General features: G+C 44.8%; 1 protein-coding gene across 1 annotated transcript in view; it reads right to left on the reverse strand.

Moving 5' to 3' along the window:
• Positions 1-19865, reverse strand: part of LOC146786166 (intestinal-type alkaline phosphatase-like) — a 131339-nt gene that overhangs the window by 7201 nt on the left and 104273 nt on the right. Inside the window, exons 7-8 of the mRNA XM_085635694.1 lie at positions 8418-8487; positions 5358-5492 (exon numbers count right to left, since the gene is read on the reverse strand). Coding sequence (XP_085491820.1) covers positions 5358-5492; positions 8418-8487 — 205 coding nt within the window. The remainder of the gene's footprint in view (positions 1-5357; positions 5493-8417; positions 8488-19865) is intronic.

Here is a 19865-nt window from a genome sequence, read left to right on the forward strand (position 1 = left end):
TACTCATGAAGCCTCAATTCAAGTATATATTGTCATTTTTAAAGATTAGGAGGTCTTGCTTGTGCATTAAAAAACAGAGCACAGTTTTTTAGGATGCCGTAGGACAGAGAGGACATAAGCATCGCTTCCTGGCTTCACGTTTATTTGGATAAAAGCTTTCTATCCTCATGTGGGCAGGATAGGGATGGGCCTAAGCTATTCACCCAGTTGCTTTCCCATCACTTCATCTTGCCCTAATTGAGAGACGGGGCACAATGTAATTAATTGGCAACCATTATCTTAGCATTACCACCAATTTTAGTGAATTATCGATAAGCTAAATGTTTTGATTGATTCTCTTAGGACCCCTGGCCCACAACTTATTTGCTCTCCAATTATCCCTGTCCTGATGAAGAGCTTTTAATTTAAGACAAGGTCAAAACTCTGCTGACTTCAACACAGCTAGATTCTGGGACCCTACATATGACCCTTACTGGGAATTTCTCATCCCCGATTATCTCCCTCTGAATCCCAGAGTCCTGGATTCGCTGTTTTCTTCTGTATATGCACGTCTCACCTTGTCACATGAGCACAGTGTGATCACCATCTGAGCACCATTATCAATGACTTTCATCTATTTTGGCTGTGTGTATTGATTTATTGTAAAAATCTAAAGAGGTAAGAAAGAGGGAAATGGTGGTTGTGACTGACCCGCCCCCCCCAGTGTTACAATCAAGAGAGGGTCAACCTCGAGTCAACTAGGGTGGGCCCACAATGTAGGGGAAAGACCTTTTCCTTAAAGGAGCTCTCACTCACTGAATGTTATCCAGTGGCATGCTCCATCATCGAGTTCTTCCTGACCCTCTGAAGGTCGGGCATGCTACCACCTCTTTACTTACAACGATCATACTTGAGGGCCAAGGAGCGATAGTAAATCCAGCTAGCCTGTCTACCCCAGTTGTTAACCTTGTCAGATGGACCAGTGAATAAATACGGATTTGAGCACCGCTTAGGCATTTTTAGAGATTACCTCATTTAGATCCCACACCCTTTTTCCTTAAAGAAAATGCTCCCTTGTAAGTTAAGAGGTGGTAGCATGCCCTGACCTTCAGAGGGTCATAAAGGACTTGATGTCACAGGATAACATTCAATGAGTGAGGGCTCCTTTAAGGAAAAGGTCTTTCCTCTATATCCTGTAGGCCCACCTTCGATGACTCTAGGTTGACACTTTCTTGATTGTAACACTGTATTGATTTATTGTCAAAGTCTTCTCCTTTACATTGCCTCCTGCAAATAACAACTTATGTATGTAGCTTTCAATGCACTCCTTGTTACATTGATTACCCTGTGTGTTAGAAAGCAGCTGTTATATGAGTCCACCAAGAACAAGTATTTTGGATTATCAACACAAGGAGAGGAAGGCATCACCATGTAATGCAACAGATAAAATTAAAGCCTGTGCTGGGCTATACCACAGTCACTAAAGAGTAATGGTGCAATGATACCCTGCTTATGTTATATGTACCTCTGTCCATTCCAAGGGTGATTGCTGCGAAACTCTTCAAATGGTTGATATAGCTGTTATGGAGTTTTACAGGTACAATCACTGGGTCTCGTGAGAAGATACCAAACGGAGCTCTACAAGGGCCTTGTATTGAGGGATTGGACTGTGCGGCAACATTAAATATGTGGTGGATGGGATTCACAGTGATCCTGGGGATCTAGAATCCCACTTAAGGGGAGCATCCTGCTAGATCCCATGTTGGACAGTACAGCAGATTTCCCAAAAGTGTAAACTCGCTATAGGCAGTTCACACGTCTGATATAGAAAATTGTGAAAGTAACGCTTGGGTCCCCATAATTGTTCAGAGATGAGGAAAAGGTTTAACCTGGTGCTTTATGTGGGATGAAAAACTTGGGAGGGTGTAAACAGGGTGCAACATAAAAAGTGTATCTAAGAATCTTCCATGGCAACATAGGCATTTGTCAAATGGACATGACCCATGTAACTAAGGGTGAGACCTAATACATGTGAAAGACAACCCTGTGCTTGGAAAGTGTTTAAATAGGGTCTTTTTGGTCAAGAATAACTAAAATCAGCAACCAACTAGATATTTATTCAACAGTTTTATAGCAAATTCTGGCCTACGAGCAACAGACCCCTTGACAAAGTAAGTTTAAAAGTAAGCAGCGCCTTGGCTGCTTGCTATCTCCTTAGGCGAGTCAATGGTACAAAAGTCTTAAGTTGGTTATTCAGGTGGAAGGCGATAGTAGTATCTGAGATCCTAGGACACCAGTGGTAAACAGCAGAGTCCGCCATGTTGCTTCGTCCCTTCAATGACAGCTCCAGCATGTGACAGTGCGGGGCAACAAAACAATGGCGGACTCCATAGCTGCATTATCCAATGTCTGTTTCTTTGAGTGGCTATGGTTCAGCACTGTCAAGCCCTATTAAATTATAGAACCAAGGAAAGGCTTCCCAGAGATGCTTTGAGTGACCTGAATTTGGGTTGTGTGCTCTAAAATGATGGACTTCTCGGTAAATGTTGGTGCGTCACTAAAAGAGGGAGAGGTGTGGGATAACGAGCAGTCATTTCATAATCTAAGCCAGTTATTTAACTCAGTAATTTAACCCAAAATATGGATATTGGAGCTGAGGATTGCTGGAAAGAGAACAATGGGCATGCACAAAGAGCATGTTGGCTTGTGTGTCAAAAAATGTGGGAATAAGAGGAAGCTGGCAAGATAGCTCAGAGAGTTATGCAATTCTTCCTGTTATTTGTCTGTCATCCACAGGCCATCACTTAAAACCCTTTTAGGGCACGTTTTAAATTCTTCCCTCTTCTGTCGGTATAGTATAGTCCCTTCTGTTATTATAGAGCTAAGATATGGCACAAATATGGGCTTGGAAGGGGGTTTTCTAAAAAGAAGCTGTTTATTTATTTATCTATTCATTTATTTGTAGTATTTATATACCATGTACATAGTCCAAGGGCATTGGAAAGCTTTAAATGCAGCTGGGAAATGGTAAAAGCACCATACATTGATGATAGGGATAGAAGAGAGGCTACAGGGAAACTATTAGTCAGATACATTTTCAAGAGAAGGGTTTTTCAGTCCTTGTGGGAGAGTAAGAGATTTGGATTTACTTTAAGAGGATCCTTGATGGAGTTCACACAGCTGGAAAGCTAGGTAGGAGTACACATGTTTGGATGTTTTGGCTCCCTTAACTGTTAGGTTTGTCAGGATTAGTTAGTCTCTGTACCAGTTGTTTCTGTGGCCTTTAGTGAGTTGAAGTTTGTCCGTCAGGGAGGGTGGTAGGCGAGTAATGCTTTATGAGCATCGCAAGCAACTTGAAGTCAATTCTTGTTTCCCGGGGGAGTCAGTGAAGGTCTTTAACAAGGGTAGTGATGTGGTCAGATTTTCTGGCTCCAATGACTAGACGGCCAGCTGCTAGTTTCACATAGTTACATAAGCCAGGGTGAAAACCACCATTTTATATTTTCATGTTTCAAGTTGACATCTTTCTTAATCGCGGACTCTTGACCCACAACTACAAGAGCAGAATCAATAATGACGGCATGACTAGAACTTCCGCATGGTAACATGGGTGAAGTTTTATTATATAAATGACACCACTCCTTTATTTAGGGAGAGGAGCCCTTCACAGTCACTGACAAGGTTGGCCCATGTCGGAATACTAGCCCAGCTGAATCCTGTTTACCTTCCTGAGAAGGACGATGTCCTGCTCTCCACAAGAACGGGTTCCCAGATGAAACATACTCATAGGTAACTGGGGAGTTAGATCACCCTAGGGTATTGTGTCAGATTCGTACCCCCTAAACCTACTACGTTAGGAATCACTAGGTAGCAGTATAGATTTGATTATATATGAATGCATATAATTGATGTAACAGAACCATGGTTGCATTGTTTATCTTCTTTACCATTCTAGTAATGCTGATTACTCTGTTCTGTTTCCTTCTATTAATCATTGTAGCGCCTGCTTTTTTACTAAGAATCGTTTTGTTTCAATAAATGTTTGAAATGCCAATTTGAGTAGTTCTTGTGCTTTCCTTTGGGCATGCATGAGTTATTAACGAAAGAGTGAGAGCCATGATTCCACGATTTCCTTGGGGAGTCAGAGTTGTCATGTTGTGAGGTTGCACATGCCCCCGGTACCCTGTAAGGTTAGAGGTCCAGATGGTGCATTGTGAGCTAGCCAGAACTAAGGCCAACATGGGCAGCTGGTGTGCGTGGACTCAGTCTCACACAGCTTTGATGTTTATGTTGTCCAAACGCTCAGTCTTACTGATATAGTTTGGGGATTTTCCTTTATGTACCTTCAAACGCTATTTTGAATTGCCAAAGCAGCCTTATCATGTGAATATTCATGGTGACAATGGATATTATCGTCAAATAAAACTCAAGATTTACCTTGTTGAACTCTTTCTGGATTAATTGCGACTTTGTCGCACCTTTATCGCTGTGCTACAAGAGGGACACCACTCACAGCAGAGTGGTGCAACTATTGCCTGTATTCTTTCGCCCTGGTTTAGAGGACGACTCCTCTTCAGCACGCTCAGAACTTTCAAATTTGGTTTATTTTATTCAAACCATATGTGCGTGGTATTCTATATCATTGAATAGTATGAATCATACACATTACACGAGATGAGCACCTGCATGTGAAACAGACTTTAGAAGCATCAATGCACACAAGCGTTATTGTTATTTATTGTTATTTTTAATACTAATGTTACTGTTGTTTTTGTTGTTGGTATTATCATCATTGTTATTATTAGTGCAGTTAAGATTATCATTACTATTATGGCTATTTGAAGGTGGTTTTGCCTAGTGTGTTTTGTGTTGCATTTTCACCCTGTGGGAAGGGTAAGCCCAGACGTGGTTCCCGTGCTCACTGTGCCACCGGATTTAAGCTAGCCTGAGCTGATGAGGGGTGATGCCTCAAAACTAGTGCTAGGATGCTTGTTTTTCGGTCCAGGGAGGACCTGGCCTGGCAGTTCAGGTTGGACTGTTCCCATGGGGAGCAGGGTCAAGGCTGATTTGCATATGGCTGGCTCCAAACTGGAATGGCGTGGCAAGCAAAATAATGTTAATGTTAAAGGGTTAATGTCTCACCATGGATTAAACCCAGATCTGTGACTGGGGGTGAATGTTTGGCAGTGTTCAACATTCCGTCCATCATCTTTTTTTGTTAATTGTATGGGGCTCCAGAGGGCAAATATATGTATTGTCGCTTGGGTTAAAAATCCTCCTTTGTTGTAGCATAAAGATGGAAAGAGAGAAGAATTTGGAAACTGAAAGTGCTGATTTCATATAGCAGGTAAAAGACACATGTAAAAGAATCAACTTATCTTCGACAAAGAGATAAAAGCCTTTCTCGTTCTTGCTGAGGATCTTAATGGCTTTTTCTGTCAACTCAACAATAGAGGGGTCGGAGGTGTGGTTCCGGTTCAGTTCATACTTCATGTCTCCAGGTTCAAACAAGCCTGCAAGAATTAAAACACCTTTACAAAGATGGCCGCTGAACTATTAGTCACTCTGATACACACATGGAACCAGTCAACAGGCCAGGCTACAAGTGACTCAGACCTACAGGTATGACTCAAAGTCGATTTGCCAAATGATGGCGGCAATGGAAGTCACAATAGGCAACCTACGACCTCTGATGACATTGCAGTATCAAATTATTGTCCAATCTCTAATCCTTGAACATCCTCCTTTGTACTTGTTTACCCCACACTTCATTGCTCCTCCATCAAAATCCATCTGAACACGGTTTTTATGCTGAGCCTGATTCCCACCTTTGCATTAGCTGCTCCATAATCAATGTCAGTGAACGTCAGACCTTTGCGTCACTGGTTTTTGCTCCTCTTCTTCTAAATCTAATGGGCCGATCTGTGCTATTCCTCTCCAAGCAGGAACTGATAGTGCAAATCTGAATCTTCTGTACATCCCCTTCTTTCTCGTATTCTGGAGACCATGCATGCCTAAACCCTGGCCCAGTACAATCTCAGCAGTAGGCCATCTCTGGCAAGACAATGACACTCTGGAGGAACTTGGAAAGATCCCTTTTCATCTCCGGCTCCCCTTCCCATGCCCTCATCAGACACTAAAACACAATTGAGACAGCACTGACATCAGCCATGCCTAAGGTGCCTGGGAAATCTTGGTCTTTATGCCCTGAGTGTCAGGGGTTCAAACCCAAACTCAGGAATTCAGCGACATTCTCAAGGTACATAAGAAAACATTTTAATGTATAGCTTCCATTCCTCTTTGTCGCTTGGTTTATCTGCTACAGAGCGTTTCATGAGCACTATGTATGCTAATATGTAAGGCTGAAGCCTGGAATATTAACTAAGGAGCATTGATATACCTTAATATTATGGCCAAAATATTGAAGACAAACCACTGAAAGGTAAGTGCCTATAGGGAAGTATAAATTTAATATTCTAAACCCCACATCTACATACCTTGACGATATTTATATCAGCAAGATAACGTTGGCATAGAAAATCTTTACATACCTATCTGTTGATAGTTTTGTCCTCTATATATTGGGTTTGGTATTAAAGTATAATGATCGGTCGTACTCGATATATGCAAAAAACACCAATATATCATCTAAGAACCTCTACACCAAACAAATAGGGCTTCTGAGAGTACACAGGAACACAAAACCCACTCAAACAAAAATTGTGCACACAAAGCATCCAACACTACGGCCAAGATAGCAAAATACAGACATTCTACACAAACCTTCAAAATGTCAGACCCTGGTCTGCCTGACTTCCTGTCCGGTGTCATTTCGCACATTCCAGCTAGGCCAAAGTTTCATGTGAAAACCAAAGGAAATGATGGACGGAGTGTTGAACATTGCAAGCACTCACCCCCAGTCAACTGATCTGGGTTTAATCCATCACCGTTCTTTAGCCCACTCTGCCACCCCAGTTCAGACATGGCCATATGCAAATCAGTCTGACCCTGTGCCTCATGGGAACAGTCCAGCCCGAACTGCCAAGCCATGTCTTCCCTGGACCGGAAACAAGCTTCCTAGGACCGGTTTCTGGCATTTCAGCCGTCTTCAGCCAGGCTTGCTTGAATCCAGTGGCAAAGTGAGCAAGGAACTCACGTCTGAGCATACCCTTCCAACTTATGGCGAACAAAGCAAAAACCAAAGGAAATGATGGACGGAGTGTTGAACATTGCAAGCACTCACCCCCAGTCAACTGATCTGGGTTTAATCCATCACCGTTCTTTAGCCCACTCTGCCACCCCAGTTCAGACATGGCCATATACATGGCCATATGCAAATCAGTCTGACCCTGTGCCTCATGGGAACAGTCCAGCCCGAACTGCCAAGCCAGGGAAGACATGGCTTGGCAGTTCGGGCTGGACTGTTCCCATGAGGCACAGGGTCAGACTGATTTGCATATGGCCATGTCTGAACTGGGGTGGCAGAGTGGGCTAAAGAACGGTGATGGATTAAACCCAGATCAGTTGACTGGGGGTGAGTGCTTGCACTGTTCAACACTCCATCCATCATTTCCTTTGGTTTTTGCTTTGTTTGCCATAAGTTGGCAGGGTATGCTCAGACGTGAGTCCCTTGCTCACTTTGCCACTGGATTCAAGGAAGCCTGGCTGAAGACGGCTGAAATGCCAGAAACCGGTCCTAGGAAGCTTGTTTCCGGTCCAGGGAAGACATGGCTTGGCAGTTCGGGCTGGACTGTTCCCATGAGGCACAGGGTCAGACTGATTTGCATATGGCCATGTCTGAACTGGGGTGGCAGAGTGGGCTAAAGAACGGTGATGGATTAAACCCAGATCAGTTGACTGGGGGTGAGTGCTTGCAATGTTCAACACTCCGTCCATCATTTCCTTTGGTTTTTGCAAAGTTTCATGTGGTCACATTCGGATCAAGCGAAAATACCACCATTTTTCAAGTTCACGTTAAATTACATCTTTTTCTGAACACTATAGATTGACATTTGATGTGCATTTAATTGTGCACTGGTGCAGGATAATATTCTCTGAAATGGCTTTGTTTACATTTACACTTCCGAGGCATATTATCAACTACCTTGAACATTCTGTACAAGGGCTCAGTTCACTACACACAAAGTTGTCACTTATTTTTGTCTGCTCTGCGACAGAGCTATCACAATAGAATTATCAATAGTGGCCTGACTGGGGGTTCGGCATGGCAGCATGGGTGATATTTATTATATAAACAGCATTACTTCCTTGTTTAATTAGAGGAGCATTTTGCTGACCCACAATGCGAAACCCAGGCAAATAGAAATCCCAGGAAAAAGTAGCATAAAGCCATACATAGACCAGAAGAACGTTCAAAAGGACACAATATGTAAGCCAAATTTAAGAAAATAGCACAGAGAAAGAAGGGCGTTTCTTACCCATGACATACGTTGCCGTTGTATCATCTATTTTATCCAACTGCTCCTTATTCCACACATACTGTGCCCTCTGGAAGAAGAGTAAACACAACGATTAGATACCCCGTGTCTTGCATTGACCTGAGACAAATGGCATCCATTGAACACCTTTCTCACAGCCAGAAAACAAGTCGTGTCTACCTAGATCCAGTGTCCCCTCTTACTGTGGCAAATCTAAGCAGGTGGCAGCAGAAGATCTGTAGGCCAAACATCTGCAGGGGCCACAGTGAGGCCCGACGTCTGCAGGGGCCCTGGTGAGACGTCTGTGGTGTTCTAATCAGGCTTTAAAGAGGTGGGACGGTGGAACTGATTTAACAGAAGGGAGGAGGTCGAAGCCTGAAAAATGAGAGGGAGAAAGTAGCCACTGTTGAAAGACTCTCATAAGCAGCGGCTGTAAATATGGAAGCTCTTGTGTCGTGTAGTTTCCACTTTCCAGTAGGAACTGGGCGACAGTAGTGCCTCGGTGGGAGAGAGATGGGCTGAGGCTAAACTAAACTCACGAAAGCTTACAGCAAAATACCAAAGAGCCACCAGCCAGGAGGGCTTTCGACTGGCATGGAGCTTGCCTTTTGCCTACCACTGCAAAGGAAAGATTTGTGTGTGAGTCTAGCAAAATGGGTAATTCATATATGGATTAGAGCTAACCTGATGCCCAGTTTACAATATACAACAGCATCGCTGCCTTCAATTCAGCCTGCGATTGCCCGAGACCTCCCAGGAGCCTGAGTAAGGCAAGTAAGAGAGGGGCCGGGAAATGGAGTGTGGGCGCTGAAACTATCATAGGAAGGACAATATGTAAAGAGCAGATCATCTTGGGGGTAGGATTCTGTCTTGGGGAGGCTGTCCATGGGTGTGAGGACAGGGATAGGTCCTTGTACGGGATCAAGTGGGTACCACTCTTCAGATAAGGTTCTAAGCTGGGGACCTATCTTTTGAGAGGATATCTTTTAGTAAGTGGAGTAGAAATGGGAAAAAGTGAGATAGGGGGACCTGTCGTGGGGGAGAATTGGTGAGGTCTTTGCCAAGACAAAAGACAAGAGAAAAAAGATGGAGAAGATCAAAAGTCTTGTGGAGGAGGAGCTGTAATGTTGGTTACAGGCAGGAAGGTGTAAGGAATATTGGATTGGCGGAACTAGGAGGCGGCCTACTATCGGTCGCAGTCCTGGGGGAATGATGTTCTGGGAGGCGACAGTCCTGAGAAAGAGGAGATGATGACCGGGAGAGGCAAATAAGGTGAAGTGTCCTCAGGGCTGCTTTACAGGAGTGGGAGACTCATTCTGGGAAGCGGGAAGTAAGAGTGAAGAATGAGGAAGTGAACCAGCGGCTGTTCTGATGACATTGCAGAAAATGGGTAAACGTGCTTTACTGCCGCACTGTGGAAATTGAGAAATGTGGGCATTGAGCAACTGTACACTACTGCATATTGTGAAAATCGGGGTAATCTGTGTTACAACAGCACTGGTAATTGCTGCCCTCTTTATGTGCCTCCTCTAGTCATTTAGTTTCTTGCTCTGTTTTTCCCTTTCTGCCTGTTTTTCTGCCCTTTGTTTTGTGTTTTCTGCTAATTTTTCTGCCCTGTTTTGCCCTCTTCTGCTCGGTTTTGCCTTTCTGCTCGTTTTCTGCACTCTATTTTGCCTTTTCTGCTAGTTTTTCTGCCCTCTGTTTTGACCTTTCTGACGGTTTTCTGCCCTTGGTTTTGTCTTTTCTGCTAATTTTTCTGCCTTATGTTTTACCCTCTTCTGCTCTATTTTACTTTTCTGCTTGTTTTTCTGTCCTTTGTTTTGTCTTTTCTGCTTGTTTTTCTGCCCTCTGTTTTGCCTTTTCTGCTAGTTTTTCTGCCCTCTGTTTTGACCTTTCTGACGGTTTTCTGCCCTTGGTTTTGTCTTTTCTGCAAATTTTTCTGCCTTATGTTTTATCCTCTTCTGCTCTGTTTTACTTTTCTGCTTGTTTTTCTGTCCTTTGTTTTGTCTTTTCTGCTTGTTTTTCTGCCCTCTGTTTTGCCTTTTCTGCTAGTTTTTCTGCCCTCTATTTTGACCTTTCTGACGGTTTTCTGCCCTTGTGGTTTTGTCTTTTCTGCTAAGTTTTCTGCCTTATGTTTTACCCTCTTTTGCTCTGTTTTACTTTTCTGCTTGTTTTTCTGCCGTCTGTTTTGCCTTTTCTGCTAGTTTTTTCTGCCCTTTGTTTTGTCTTTACTGCTCGTGTTTTTGCCATCTTTTGCTGTTTTGCCTTTTCTGCTCGTTTTTTCTGCCCTCTGCTTTGCCTTTTCTGCTCATTTCTCCCCCTCTTCCCGTTGTTTCCTCAAGACCTTGCTTTTCGACAGAGACCTCACGACCCAGCGCCCAGATACTCCTAGGGGTGACAATGCCACGCTCTACAAATGCTGATTGATTGACTGATTGATTGTAGAATATTAGAAAATATGCCTTCCTGTGGCATTGTGGAAGCTTGGAATTATGTCTATTCCATTGTGGAACTATGCAAATCACTGTGGCAACAGCAAGATTATGAGCATTTCTAAAACACAGCAACTGGCCAGATACGTGCCCTACTGCGGCTGTGTGTAAACTCCATCGGTTACGTTCCGGTAATCTTCATTACTCTGAGTTCTAGTCTTCCTTGTCCCAGTTCTTACAATATGTGGGGCTCTCATGCCGATGACAGAGTAATGCACGCCAAGTCTTCAGCAGCTAACAGTTAAAAGGTACTTTGCTGGCATCAGCTAGAGGCGCCCATGCGAGACTAGGAGTCAGATATGATGGTCTTATCTGTTTTACAAATGGTTCTAAAGGTTGTGTCCACTTTGGCAAGAAGGAACTGTTTTGCTAATGTTATCGGTTATCTGTTGTACCATGAACAGGGAAACTCCTTTAAGGGCTCCAGGGCTTCGCACTCCTTGTTTCCTGGCCAAGTTTTTATTATAGCAAGAGTGGATAATAATGTATTATCCACTCTTGTTAAAAAAAAAGAAAACAAATGCAAACCAGCAACAGATTGATACAGCAAGTGGCACTGTCTGATGGCTGGCACAGCCGTCAGAGAGATTGTCCAGGGTTGGTGAAACCCCAAGTCCCGGCTTCGAGACCCTCGCACGCCACACTGCCTCCCCATCTGTGACCGATTATTTATTTATTATTTATTACGGAGTTTTACATAGCGCGAACTTGACCCGAAGGTATCAGAGCGCTTTACACAAGCACCAGTTGCGTTACATGAGGACACATTCATTTTTGTTAGGCAGGGGGAGATTAAGCGATTTGCCCAGAAGCACAGGATGTTGCGCGTCCTTGCCGAGACTCGAACCCGGTTCCCCAGATTTGAGGTCGACCGCCCTGGCCGTTAGGCCACATCCTCTCCCCTGCTAAAGGGTCACAGCTAAAGGTAGTTACAGGTGCTGCAGGAGTAAGCCCTTGAGTGACCAAGGCTACACACCAATCAGGCTGTCACCCTCCCTTTCCCAACTCATCATCACAGAGTTGAGTAATGGTGGGACGAAGGAGCAGAGACTGAAACATGGTGTGAGAAGTTGGCCTGGCATATGCTGGTCACTAGTTATAGTGGCCACCTTGCACCTATCCAATTCGACTCTTATGGTAGATAGGTTTAAGACAACCTTTTAAAGAAAGCTATCCTAGTGGTAGCTGTGGAGAGCAGCCTTCAGGCTAAGTCTCAGAGGAATGTAAAGCAGCTTGTTTTACCTTATAATCTCTTGAATTACCAAATGAAAGGACACCACACAGGTATATATACCAAATATATATGTATTTATTACTAGACACACTCTACTAATCTCATTATGAGATTAGAAACCAGGTACACATTCAAATGTCAACGTTTCACAATAAATTAAGCACAAATATGGCTGGAGTCCTAGGGGCGTACCAGACCATATACTAAGAAAGTGGTATAAGGATGTCGACTTGCAAAATAACAAGGCCTAGGGCCTGGGTAATCATTGGGGCTTCACTACTGCAGTGTTAGCAGGTAAGTAACAGGCCCACGGGAGACGCGTGCAGTGTGTGAACACAGCCGCGGGTTTCCTATTAGTTATAATGGTTCAAGTCGCGGTTAGATTTTTACAGTTCTAGGGTACTTCTAGGAAGACTACAAGCAAGCCACTTACAAGGTAAGTATTTCGAGAGCCAACACACACTTGGGCGCCAGAGTGCACGAGTTACCTCACCCAGGGAAGCCGGGTGCGTAGGTGTCTTTTGATGTTGGGTCGCGTCGCTGTTTTCTATGGAGACCAAAGAAGACTTGCTGCTTGCAGTGTCTGAAGAAGTGTCCGGTGGAATCCGAAGGTGTATTCAAGATGGAGGAGACCTGAAAATTGAGGGGACAGTGTTCAAAGTCACTTGCCAGTGACCGGTGGCCATCAAGATGGATGACCACAGATGTCGCGTCGATTCAGGTCGTCGATGGTGTTTTGACTCTTCACTCACAAGGTCCTGGAGAGATCGACGATGACTAGCAGCTGGATTTGGAGTGTCCCACAACGTCTGCAGATGATGGCGGTGTCGGCAACCGGATTGGAGCCAATAAGTCTTGGCAAATGCAAGTCTTGTGTAGACTGAAGAAAGTCGATGGTGCAGACCAGCAAGGTCTGATGGACTCACCCAGTGAAGGTAAGTGAGGGCAGGCCCGGAGCAATCAGAAGAGCCCTTTGGGTTGTTGAGAAAGTCTTCGGGGGACCCACTAGCCAATGGGCAAGTGATCGCAAAGACGCCACCACAGGAAATGCTTCACAGGAGACCACGGTCACTTGGGACGGGGTAGGCCGCTGATTTTTGGTGCAAGACCTGCTGGAGGCTTGGGCCACAAATGGTCCAAAGCAAAAATTCGTAGAACGTTGTTTAGGGTTTGCACTCTAAAATAGTGCACAGTTCCCAGGTATTGCAGTTCCTCATCACTCGTGGGGTCCAGATGCCACAGCTTCGCTGGGGACTCAAAATGGTTGTCGAGAGGTCAGGAAATCTACTTCTGGGGTCGCAGGGACTTCGGACTCCAGCGGGAAAGTTTGCAACCGTTAATTAAGGTTTTTGGTGCCTGCCAAGCAGGGGAGTCACTCCTTGACCCCAAGGGAGATTCTTCTGTCTTCCAAAGGTAGTGGAACGTCGAAGGGCCAGGATTCTTCTTTGTAGAGCATCATCCAAGGTTATCTGATTTGTAAGGGCAATGCTCGCTATCTTATAGTGAAGATAGGGGAGGGACCAGCGAGACCTCTGATCCCGACTGGAATGTTGCGGTCCCCGCTGACTATTCAGTGGTTCATGTAGACAGGACTGGTACCAAAGGTGGAGGGATCGCTATTATATATCGATCATGTCTCACTGTTCGGATGTTGCTTCAGCTCTCGGTAGAAGCAGAGGCTTTAACCTTTGTCATTAAGTACAAAGGTCTGGAACTTTTTAATGGGCTATTAATATACAGACCACCGGGGGAAAGATCCTCGTGTATAAGTGCTCTTCAGGCATTTTTAGAATCCTGTTTGGACTATCCCACTTTCACCATTCTGGGTGACTTTAACTTTCATCTAGAGGCCAACAGTAACTCTGATACTTCTACTTTGGTGGACAATCTGGCAAGTTACGGCCTTAAACAACTAGTTGAAGAGCCTACACATATAGCCGGATATATACTCGATGGTATTTTTACCAATCACGAGCATCTTCAAGTCGAGAGTGTCCTACCCACTCTGTGGTCCGACCACTCCACAATCCATTTTAATATAAAACTTCCATCAGTAACGAGTGGACGAAGACGTAGGGTAGAGCTATCCAAGTCCCGTCCCTGGAAAGAAATTAGAAAGAATGAGTTGCTGACTACTTTGGAGACTGAGCCACCTAAGGTGTCGTCTGACAACAACATCTCAGCATAGAATTTTGAAGAATGGCTGAGATCAGCTGCTAATCTTCATGCTCCGGAAGTTATCAAACCCTCCCACAATAAAAGGGTTACTTCACCATGGTATACGCATGAGCTGCGGCAAATAAAAATAATGTGCAGACGGAAGGAGCGAATTTGTAGATCTGACTATAGTTCGGAGCATAAGAAAGGGTACAATAGTATACTGGAAGAGTATAAGGCAGCGATAAAACGGGCGAAATCAGTATATTTTACCACAAAGATCACGGGGGCTTCAAGCTCCTCTAAGGAGCTGTTTAAAACTGTAGCAGAGGTAGCTGAGGGTCCGGGCGACGAGAGGTTTCAGCCAGATCAAAGCTTTGTAGAGCAGCTATCTTTGTTCTTTCAGAATAAAGTACAGATGGTATACAACTCTCTACTGACCACCGTAGGTGCTCAACAACACATGACTGCACCATCCCCGAATTATCAGGATCTTCCACACAGGCTAGCTCGCTACGTGCCCCTGGAAGTGGACCAAGTGGCCAATCTGTTGCTCCAGACGAAGTCTGGTTCCCCATTGGACCCATGTCCCCCTTACATCTTACATCTACTGCCTCATAAGACTAGTTCTTCTCTGACACCGCTTATAAATGCCGTCATTGCTTCTGGGGTTTTTCCCACGCCGTGGAAAAAAGCCTGTATTAGACCTATTTTAAAGAAACCCGCCCTAGATCCTCTAGACGTAAAACACTGTCGGCCAATTTCGTGACTACCATTACCCTCTCAGATTTTGGAAAAAGCAGTGAATTTACAACTAACGGACTATTTGGACAGGAACAACTTGTTGGATCCCACACAGCATGGTTTCCGCTCGTCTCACTCCACCGAATCTGCATTGCTCATTGCCACGGAACAGATTCGGAAGGTGATGGATGGGGGAGGAAGAGCAACACTTATCCTGCTCGATCTGACCGCGGCCTTCGATACTGTAAACCATTCGGTGTTGGTGCAGCGGCTGAAGGAAGTGGGCATGGGGTACAATCGGGGCTATTCCATCTCCCGTGCGGAGCACCGCAGGGCTCTGCGTTGTCTCCCACTCTTTTCAATCTGTATGTTACACCTCTGGCACAGGTAATCCCTGAACATGGTGTCTTATGCCGATGACACTCAATTAGTGGTCTCCATGTCTCAGAATGTCGGGCAAACAGCTGAGAGGTTCCGGAAATGTCTTACTGATGTAATGGCGTGGATGACTGGGAACTTCCTGAAGATAAATACTGATAAGACCGAGGTTATTGAGTTTGGCCAACTTCCCTCCATCTGGAGCCAAACCTGGTGGCCCAACGAGGCAGGCTCCTGTCCAGTCCCTGTAATCAGGGCGAGGAACCTGGTAGTGGTTCTGGATAAAGATCTAAAGTGCGCCTCTCACGTCAATCAAGTTACTTCAGCCTGTTTCTTTACATTGAAAATCTTACAGAAGATTCTACCTTTTATCCCGCTATCTCTCCGTAAAACGGTGGTGGGAGCCCTTGTCCTTTCAAAAATCGATTACTGTAATGCGCTTTATCTCGGGATAGGTAAGGGTCAGATGAAAAAACTCCAATCCCTCCAGAATGCGGCAGCGCGATTACTCCATGATCTGCCCAAACATCATCCGACCTCAGCAGTAATTAAACAGCTGCGCTGGCTTCCAGTGGGCCAGAGGGTAAAGTTTAAAGCTCTCTGCATGGTGCATAAGGCAATCTATGGAGGTGGAGCTTTGGACATTCAATTGATGTTTCCCATGTACCTACCCGTACGTACCCTTAGGTCTGCTAACGTAGGGCTGGTTTGTGTCCCCAGAATTAAAAGAGCCAGATGGGGAGGAGCTGGTTTCTCCTATCTGGCCTCTAATCTGTGGAACTCTCTTCCGGAGATAGTCAGGCTGGAACCTAACAGGTTTCTCTTTAGGAAAAAGATAAAGACCTTCCTTTTTCCAAGACCCTAGGATTTCGCGCTGTATGTTTGGTCCTCCTAGCGCCAAGACGCCACGGCATGAGTGCACTTTATAAATGTTTCAGTCAGTCAGTCAGTCAACCACGACATGTTTTGATGCAGTCATTCCAAAGTTAGCATTTTAATGCACTTAAGAGTATATGGTTTAACCGCATCCACAAACAGCCATAGAGAATAGACTCTGGTAGCTGCAGAGGGGCCCTGCTCAGGCAGAGGCACCCCCTCACATTGTAAATCAAGTACCCTGCCCTCAGGATTGATAGGGCCTGCCCTAGGGGTGGCTGATAGGTTTATATGTGTGTGTATGTTGAGATATAGGAACCTATATTTCAGTGAGGAGTGCTAACACTACCTCACCCAGGCTGCAGTAGCAGGCCTGTGGTGTCAGATTGAGAATGCTTCCCAGGGGTGGCATAATACATGCTGCAGCCCCTGGTAGGCCTGTGAAGTACCAATGCCCTAGGTACCTAAGGTACCATATACTAGGGGCTCATAAGGTACCACAGTATCCAATCACTAGTGCATCTAATATGCACACCAAGTCGTTTAGAGAGAACAGAGAGACTGGGGCCATGATTAGCAGGGACCCAGCCAGACTATAGCCATAAACCAGTGTATACATCAGAAAAAACGTGGGTGCAACATAAGTGCAGATCCTACTCTCCTACACATGGCAACTGCACAGATTCGAGGCTTCAGTTTCATGCTAGAAGCAGAAAAGATCCAGAGTCCAAACTGAACCTGAGCAGGCAACAAGGGAAGTAAATAAGCTTTTAAGTGTGTGGGCGAAAGTGTGTGTATGTGAGAACGAGCGTGTGTATGTTTGAGCAGGTTTGTGTGTCTATGTGTGAGTGAAAGTGAGAGAGAGAGTCAGTTAAAGAATGAGTGAGAATGAATGACAGTGAGTGAGAGGGAATGACAGTGGAGCTGAGTGTTTCTGTGTGTGAGACTGAGTGAGTCAGAGAATGAGTGAGACGGAGTGAGTCAGAGTGAAAATCAGTGAGAAGGATTGAGTCAGACTAAATGGGACAGTGTAAGTCAGTGGGACTGAGTGGAAATGAGTGAGAATATGTGAGTCAGGGAGACTGAATGGGTCACAGTGGGTCATAGTGGGAATGAGTGAGACTCCGTACGTCAGTGAGACAGAGTGGGTCAAGTGGCACTGTGTGGGTCAGAGTCAGATTGAGTGGAGCTGCGTAAGTCAGTAGAAATGAGTGAAACTGAACGTGTTACAGTGGTACTGAGTGGATCACAGTGGGACTGAAGAGTTCAGAGTAGGAATGATTGAGACTGCTTAAGTCAGTGGGATTGAGTGGGTCACAGTGGGAATGAGTGAGACTGCATAAGTCAGTGAGGCTGAGTGGGTCACAGTGGGACTGAGTGTGTTACAGTGGGAATGAGTGAAAATGAGTAAGTCATTGAGATTGAGTTGATCAGAGTGAGGCAAAGTGGAACTGAGTGAGACTACTTAAGTCAGTGAGTCTGAGTGGGTTGCAGTGGGTCAGAGTTGGGACGAGTGAGACTGTGTAGGTCAGTGATACTTAGTCGGTTAGTGGGGGACTCAATGGGTCAGAGTGGGACTAAGTGACGCTGCTTAAGTTATTTGGGCTGGGGTGTCAGAGTGGTATTGAGTGGTTCAGAGTGGGAATGAGTGAAACTGAGTGGGTCAAAGTAAGAACTGAGACTGAGTAAGTCAGCAAAATGGTGTGGTCAGAGTGGGGCTGAGTGGGTCAGAGTGGGAACGAGTGAGACTGCATAAGTCAGTGAGACTGAGTGCATTGCGGTGGGACTTAGTTGAAATGAGTGAGACTGCGTAAATCCTTGAGACTGAGGTGGTCAGAGTGGGTTCGAGTGAGAATGGGTGAGACTGCGCAAGTCAATGACACTCAGTGGTTCCTGGAGCCTGAGTGAATCAGAGTGAGAATGAGTGAGTCAGAGTAAGTAAAAGCGAGTGCAAGTGTGAATGAGAGTAAAATAATTAGACTGGGAGAGAATGAGTGAGAGAGTAAGACTGAGTGCAAGCAAACCCTTCTCCAAATCCACTGAGAAGGAGGATGTTTTGCTCAACGGAATTTGCACCAAGGATTACGCCACACTACTTTCACAGGTCACCAGCCGCCACTGACCATGAAGGAGTTGTTACACGTTTGATGAATGTGCAACTGTTTTAGTTACCTGAGAGCCAAGGGTTTCAGTAACTTTCCATTGCTGACATTGCTGAGGGAGGGAATATCTATCTGGGTTTACTGTTCTTGTGTTAGACATTAATGGACCTGCTGAGCTTGAGATGTTGTTCAGCTGAATAAAACTGTTCTCAAAAAGTTATCCCACTGCTGGCATTTATTTCTGAATTATGCTTTGACAATAGCACTCAATACAAGAGAACCAAGCACCAGAGATAAACCTTACTCAACCTGCAACTGATAATGTGTTCCGATGGTGCGCAGAGAGGACCGCGTGAATGCACTGCAGATATCCTCAACAGAAGCCCTCTCAAACGTTGCCTACAATGTGGACACTGCTCTTGTTGAATTAATCTGGACTGCTGTTATCAAAGAGATAATATTTAGCTCATAATCAATAGTCACCAACTAGTAGATGAAAAACTTGGGTGTTTCCCTTGACCTGTAAGGGAAAAAGTAATAAACAGGTAGTTGACCTTATTTAAACTAGGCTGCCCTAGCACACTAGTTAGAGAGGGCCCTGTGGGCATTACATGCATGAAATGTACCATCTGCTACAGACAAGATTGGAGGAAAGAGTACTGGAAGGACTGTCTCCTTGACACATGAAAAACTGAAGGGACTTTTGGAAGAAATGATGGGGCTGGGCAAAGAACTACTTTGTCAGGGGGAAAAAGTTCATTAAACCACAAAGCAGCAGTTTCATAAGCTTGGCATCCTGGACATATAGCCACTAGAAAGATAACTTTGTCATTAAGAAACTAACTCTGCCAAGAGCAGAGGTTCAAAAAAGTGTTCTTGTACGCCCTATTACATTAAATGGGGGTCCTATGCTCAAACTGGAACCTTAGCATATCAATAAGAAACTCGTCAAAAGATGGGAAGCTAAGTTTTCGATGGGCTCAACCTTTTTCCATTGAAAGTCTCTCATAGCAACCCACTGATTTCTTGAAGTCCATATAGCTAGACCAAGAAAAAACCCAACTTTAAAAAAATCAAACATCTTCATGCAATCACAAAGAGCAACTTGCAAACCTTCAGAAATAGACCAAGCCAGAAAATTCTTCCAATATCTGGAGGGCACCTTTACGTCTCAGGACACAAAGACTGCTGTATACGTAAAGTCACTTCTGTAGAACACTCCAATGTTTCTAGAGCTCCACCTCAAATTCCAGTCTCCTAACTGTAGTCACCTGATGGACAATTTCAGAAGTAATAGTAACCTCTACCTAGGCTTGATTAACAATTGGAACAGAAGAGGGAACCAGGGGAGCCTGGGCTAAAGCGGAACTACCAGAATAATACAGACAAAATCCTCTTGGATTATCCTAAAAAATCTTGGTATTCGAGGGATCAGAGGGAAGATGTACAGAAGACTCCACCCATA

The sequence above is a fragment of the Triturus cristatus genome, chromosome 11 (genome assembly GCF_964204655.1).
Source record: "Triturus cristatus chromosome 11, aTriCri1.1, whole genome shotgun sequence".
Taxonomy (NCBI): domain Eukaryota; kingdom Metazoa; phylum Chordata; class Amphibia; order Caudata; family Salamandridae; genus Triturus; species Triturus cristatus.